At 50.2% G+C, this 7035-nt stretch overlaps 1 protein-coding gene across 1 annotated transcript in view; it reads left to right on the top strand.

Moving 5' to 3' along the window:
- Positions 1–5128: 5128 nt before the first annotated feature.
- Positions 5129–7035, top strand: part of LOC142903966 (tripartite motif-containing protein 16-like) — a 2175-nt gene continuing 268 nt past the window's right edge. The window contains exon 1 of the mRNA XM_076049875.1: positions 5129–7035. This exon is cut by the window's right edge and continues 268 nt beyond it. Coding sequence (XP_075905990.1) covers positions 5145–6809 — 1665 coding nt within the window. The 5' untranslated portion in view covers positions 5129–5144 and the 3' untranslated portion in view covers positions 6810–7035.

Genomic DNA, 7035 nt, shown 5'->3' with positions numbered 1-7035 from the left:
ATTTGATTTATGGTAATTGCGCAATAAGGCATCCGGCGGCGGCATCGACGTGCACGCACGCCGACTCGGGCCGCTTCACCTGCCACCAAACTCATACATACAAATGAAGCCATCTCCAAAATAGAGTGTGTGTGTGTGTGTGTGTGTGTGTGCGTGTGTGTGTGTGTGTGTGTGTGCGCGCATGTGTGTGTACACCGGAGGAGATTTATGCAGCAGCCAAACAGATAAGACAATATTACAAGTGCGGCCGCTTCCGGCCAATTAAAGTGTGGAGGCGACGCATGCAAATGTGCACGCGCGCACACGCAGCATGAAAACCCGCAATTACTGCCGCCTCAATTAGGAGCAGAGCGGCAGCCAGTGTGCGTGCACGTGTTGGCGGGGCGGGAAGGGGCGGGGCCTTCCGGAAGGATTGCTGTTTAATGGTATCGCTGCGGAATGCCGACGCACATCATCATGAAGATTGGTGCGCGCCATGGACGCGCATGTAGGACACACACACACACACACACACACACACACACACACACACACACACACACACAGAGCGAGACTTCAACCACTCTGGTCTAATTATGAGGAGGAAGAGGGAAGAGAAGAAAAAACACCATTGCAAAATGACAGAGAGGCTAAATTAAAATAAACTGGAATGCTGCAAATGAACAGACACACACACACACACACACACACACACACACACACACAGGGAGAGTAGCTGCGCTTCCATTACCCCTACAATTGCGCAGAACCTAAATATGGCAACAAAACACTGTTAATGCAAACAGCTGAACTTGGAAAAACCTCTGAAATATCTCTCAGAGGGTTTGACGCTCTCGTGAGGTGCTTTTTCAGACGTATCGAATCGTAGCGCATATTGCAAAAGTGTCATGGAAACACTTTTTTTCGTACTCACACGTCAGTGGACGAGATGTACGGGGTCACGTTTTTAGAAATATCGTTTCCATTTTGCAAAATATATTATGTAATGGAATCGCAGCTGGAGAGGGAGAGAGAGAGAACAGGCAGGAAGAGCTAGCCGTGAGCTAGCCGTGAGCTAACAGTAACAGCGCCGTTATTTCCGAGACTCAACAGTGGACGCACACACACACACCTGATCTGCTCGACACAGCACACCAGCGGGACGAGCTGCTGGCAGCCCGGCAGTGAACGCCAGAGTTAGCTTGCCGCTGTGCTGGCTCACCGAGTGAAACTCAATTTGGAGCGCTAACACGGCGCCGCCGGCTCCCTGGGCATCCGCCGCACGCCAGCATCATCAGCGCCGCTTTTTCCCGCCAATTTACCTCGGCGGCTTTATATCCTCTCTTTCTCTCTCTGTGAGCCATTCGTGCAGCGGCCTCGGCGTCTCTCAGCACAAACTGGGTAAAATTAATTGGCCTTTTTCTTTCTTTCCTTCCTGCCTTCTTTTTTGAAGTACACATCATTTGCACGCCGGAGTTGTTTTGAATTGGAGATGAAGTGGGAGGAAGGAAGGAGGTGCGGCATACTGAGGTGTGTGTGTGTGTGTGTGTGTGTGCGACCACAAACCTGAGGGTGTGAGGGTGAACCTTCATCCATAGGGACAGAGTGGGCAGGACCAAGTCCAGGTGTTGGAAACTGTAAACTATTTATTTCAAATAATAATAATAATAATAATAATAATAATAATAATAATGATAATAATAATAATAATAATAATGACAATAAAGAAAACTCAACTAAAATATCGTCAAAAGGGAAGAAAACATTACAGAAAACTACAATGGCAGACTAATAAATGGAGACTTCATACCAGAGGGGATCACAGGTGAGACCGATCACTTGCAGGACCAGCAACGGCACACAGGTGAAAAGCATGAAGCAACGATACAGGAAGTAGAAACAGGAAGTAAAAAAAAGTGAAAGAAAATACAAAGGGAGACGTCAATTTCAAAATAAAACAGGAAACACTAAAAAAAAACTGCCCACGTCACCTCCAGGTGGCGACGTTCACGTCAAACTGAGTGTCAGTGTGACTGCTTTACAGATTCACAGTGAAGACATCAGATATAGGAGCCAGATCTGTGGATTATATGTTGTGCTATGTATATTTTATATGAATGGTGGCTATTCTAGATCATGCCGCATGAAGGAGCCACGCTAAACCTCAGGAAGTCTGAACTCACTTCCTGCCCCCCCCCCCACTTCCCCCCTAAACCCCTCCCACAGTCGTAACGTTCACTCACTCACTGGCCAGCAGCCGCTCTGATGGACTCAGGCCATTTGAACTCGCATGCACATGCACGTGCACACCCACACCCGCGTGCACACCCACCCACACACACACACACACACACACACACCCACGCACATGGCAGCTGATGGAGCGAGGCCACGCCCCCCGGCCTCACCTCACCGCCAGTCACTGGCTGGCAGCCTGCTGCAGACTCGCCAATTGGCCCTCAGACGACCACCAACTTTTCTGATGAGCTCAGTGCAGAACGCACGCACACACACACACACACACACACACACACACACACACACACACACACACTCAAAGTGAGTATGGATTCCTCCCGGTGGTGTCGTGGTGAACTCCTTCATCTCCTCCTCTTCACTCTTTTCTCCCTCATAAAGTCGACTCTTGCTCCTCCTCATCTTCCTCCTCTTCCTATTCTTCCTCCTCCCCTCCTCCTCCTCCACCCCCTCCTTCCTCCTCTGTCTTTCATTATCCCTGTGAAACTATGACTGCTGGATTAATATTACATTATTCTTTGATTGCCGGCTGTTTTATGGGAAATGTCATGATTACTTGTGGGCTCGGGTTACGTCGGGGGCCGGACCCAAGTCCACGCCGGCCCCCCACGGACCCCCGAGTCTAAGCTTTAACAGCTCATTACAGCTTTTTTTTTTTTTTAATGCCACCGCTCTGACTCGGAGGGCGAAGGCGTGTGATTGGCCTTTAGTGGGCGCTCGCCCGCGCTCGCCGTCGCTCCTCATCCTCCCGCAGAGGAGCGTCGTTAAGACTAACGAATGAAGCAGCTCTGGGTTTTTATGTCTCGCTGGGAGAGTTTGCTGTTGCATGAGCCGCTGATTCAAGATGATGAGATGAGTTACATCATCCCTCACCGTGCAGGTAAGGTTAAAAAATATATATATATCAAAAGTCAGGATGTCGTAACGCATCCAAGCAGATAATCTGACTTGTTGCGACACTGACTTTGCTTTTAGACTTTCCTACAATCATTTTTTTTCACAGTCTTGTGTGTTGGCTCCGCCCTCAGAGAGCATCTTGCTTTTAGTCCGCCGTCCTGGTGGATCTCAACAGAGCCACGACTCTAACTAGAGGCTGCAAACAAAGGGCTAAATACGCCGTGTTATGTTGATGGAGAGACGTTTTTTCTGATGGGTAATTTATGGCGTGATGAAAGAATGTTGGAGTCTTTTAGTCTTTATCCAACCAACTGAGGTGGACTGGACACACGTGTTTGATGCTACCTATATAGTGTGCGCTGCATGTGTGTGTGTGTGCAGGTGTGTGTGTGTGTGTGTGTAAGAGACAGAAAGCCTGAAGCAAAGTGAAATGAACCAGCAGTCGGTAGCACGTGGCCCCAGGCTGACCAGACTGGGCCTCCTTTGAAACACACACACACACACACACACACACACACACACACACACACACACAAACGTTCCCGCTTGCTTCACATGTGTTTGGTGGACTTGGATGGCGCCGCCCACCAGCGCTGTGCAGAGTGGGAGGTTGAGGCCTCATCACAGGCAGGTTGTGTGTTTGAACTGCGAGGATCTGAGGCTGTTACCTTCGCAGCGGGACTCCCAGACAGCTGGGGTGGGGGGTGCGGGGGGGTTGGGGGGGGGGCAGCGACAAACAGAGTCAAACCTCAAAACAAGGCATCAGAGAACACTAGAACGACGCAACACTAAAGGAGAGCCTCCCCCCACCCCCACGCCCACACAACTGCCATCACACAAAAAGAAAAAAAAAAAAGAACACAAAATACATTCTGCAGCCATGAAGCCAAAATCCACTGCAGGGAGAGCGGGTTGTCCAACGACCGACAGGTTGGCGGTTCAAATCCCGCTTCATTTGTTCTGCTTCAGTCGGCAGTCGAGGTGCGTTCAGGTGCACCAGCGTGACCCAGCAACGCCGTGCTCAACATCGACAATGACCCGCCCTGACACCTCGCCCTCAACCAGCCGCCTCACGCCAAGGTCGAATCCCGGCGCTGAAGTGAAAGACGTCTGGAGTCGTCTGACGGCGCCGACCATCAGGTTAGCCAACTCCAGCTAGCTAGCTAGTTCCAATCAGGGCCCTCGGGACGGGATTTCCAGCGCGATGCAGAGCTCTTCTCACCCATATACACATAAATCTCCATGAATTAAGGAGGGAGCCGAGCCGAACGCAGCACAACAGAGTTCTGACTTCAATGCCGCCTTGCAGAGTTTGGCGGCGATTGAAAAACACCCAGCAGGGGGTTCTTAAGCTGCGATTAGGGCTGGGTCGCAAAAGGAGGCGGGGACTCCGATTGATGACGCAATGCAAAAAAATAAATCTATATAAGGTGCAGAAGTCCTCTTAGAGGTGTTGACAACTCCACAGCCACACAGATGCTCCGCCACTATTTAGCGAACGCAAATCGTGACCCAAATCCTGACTGATCCATCAAATCACACAGCAGGACCCAAAACACAGGCCACCACGACAAGGAGGACCTGGATGGAAAGTGTGTGTGTGTGTGTGTGTGTGTGTGTGTGTGTGTGTGTGTCTCCCAGAAGCAGTCATATCACCTGCAAACATCAACAAGACCAAACAGTTTGTGAACCCTGAACTTTGATCCACCTTCAGCTGTCAATCAAACAAGGTGGGTGGGGCCAAGTGCTCAGCTGATGGTCTCACTTTCTGTCACCTGGGGGTTAAAGGTCAACAAACTTCTGCTCAGTGACAACAAGGAAACAAATGTCACATTCATGAGTCATTACAGGAAGAGGAGTGTCAAGGCACTCTGATACTGATCCTGATCCTCTTCCTAAGCGAATCAAGGCTAAGGGCCGCCCCCTGTGCTCCCTGCAGCCAATCACAATCCTGTTTGGGTGTTTATGGTTTCTGGTGTAGTGCAACTCAGTCTGTCGCTCTCAGAAGTGAAATGGCTCAGTCGGGAGTTCAGCTGGACCCAGAGACCTTCTCTTGTTGCCTCTGTCTGGATCTTCTGAAGGATCCAGTGGCTACTTCCTGTGGACACAGCTACTGCAGGAAGTGTCTCCAACATCACTGGGATGCAGAGGAAGAGAAGAGAGTCTGCAGCTGCCCTCAGTGTAGGAGGACCTTCACATCGAGGCCTGTCCTGGAGAAGAACACCATGTTAGCAGCTTTAGTGGAGAACCTGGAGAAGACTGGACTCCAAGCTGCTCCTGCTGATCACTGCTATGCTGGAGATGAAGATGTGGCCTGTGATTTCTGCACTGGGAGGAGACTGAAGGCCCTCAAGTCCTGCCTGGTCTGTCGGGCCTCATACTGTGACTCTCACCTCCAGCCTCATCTTCACTCTTCAACATTTAGGAAGCACAAGCTGGTGGAACCCACCCTGGGGCTCCAGGAGAACATCTGCCGTCTTCATGATGAGATGATGAAGATGTTCTGCCGCACTGATCAGCAGACCATATGTTATCTCTGCTCTGTGGAGGAGCATAAAGGTCACCACACAGTGTCAGTGGTAACAGAGAGGACTGAGAAGCAGAGAGAGCTGGAGAAGACCAGGCAGAAGATCCAGCAGAAGATCCAGCACAGCGAGAAAAACCTGAAGGAGCTTCAGAAGGAGGTGGAGTCCATCGACAGCTCTGCTGACAAAGCAATGAAGGACAGCGAGGACATCTTCACCCAGATGATCCGTCTGCTGGAGAAAAGATGCTCTGAGGTGCAGCAGGAGGTCAGATCCACTCAGCAAACAGAAGTGAGTCGAGTCAAAGAGCTTCAGAAGAAACTGGAGCAGGAGATGACTGAGCTGAAGAGGAGAGACGCTGAGCTGGACAAGATCTCACACACACTGGACCACAGCCAGTTTCTCCACAACTTCTCCTCACTGCCAGCACTCAGTCAGTCTCTGGACTCCTCCTGCCTGGAGATCCATCCTCTGAGATACTTTGAGGACGTGGCAGCAGATGTGACCAAGCTGAGAGATAAAATACAACAAGTTCTGATGGAGACTCAGACCAACATTTCATTGACAGTGAGCAACGTTGATGTTTTACTGCCAGGACCAGAACCCAGGAGCAGAGAGGACTTCCTCAGATATTCCTGTCAAATCACTCTGGATTCAAACACAGCAAACAAACGTCTATTGTTATCTGAGGAGAACAGAAAAGTGACACAAATGAAGAAAGTTCAGTCTTATTGTGATCATCCAGACAGATTCACTGAGGGGCCTCAAGTCCTGAGTAGAGAGACTCTGACTGGACGATGTTACTGGGAGGTGGAGTGGGGAGGGGTTGGGGTTGGTGTAGCAGTGGCCTACAGGAACATCAGCAGATCAGGATGGCCAGAAAATGGATTTGGACTCAATAACAAATCATGGTGTTTCTTTTGTTTCCCAAGTGGATATACGTTTCGTCACAACAGCATCAGCACTGTTGTCTCAGGTCGTCAGTCCTCCAGAGTGGGAGTGTACCTGGACCACAGAGCAGGTCTTCTGTCCTTCTACAGCATCTCTGGAACCATGGAGCTCCTCCACAGAGTCCAGACCAGATTCACTCAGCCACTATATGTTGGATTTTATGTTGATTCAGATTCTTCAGTTGCGTTGATGAAAGTGTGACTGAAGTCGTCTCAGTGACTCTGAGCTGAATCCTCAGCTTTGATTCTTCTTCTGTCTTCATGTTTGATGCTGAGTGTCTCCTGCTGTCAGTCAAATACAGTGGACGGGGCCTGGACGCTACTTCCTGTTTGTGCTCCTGATGACTGTAGTCGACTTGATGTTTGTCTCCACGGCTGCTGGATGTTTGTACGACGTTGTGTTTCCTCCTCTGCAGTCGATTCATCCC

Source organism: Nelusetta ayraudi, unplaced genomic scaffold (genome assembly GCF_046127955.1).
Source record: "Nelusetta ayraudi isolate G7.1 ecotype Tasmania unplaced genomic scaffold, CSIRO-AGI_Nayr_v1 ptg000120l, whole genome shotgun sequence".
NCBI lineage: Eukaryota > Metazoa > Chordata > Actinopteri > Tetraodontiformes > Monacanthidae > Nelusetta > Nelusetta ayraudi.
Note: the sequence above shows the minus strand (reverse complement) of the source record. Positions and strands in the feature narration are given on the sequence as shown.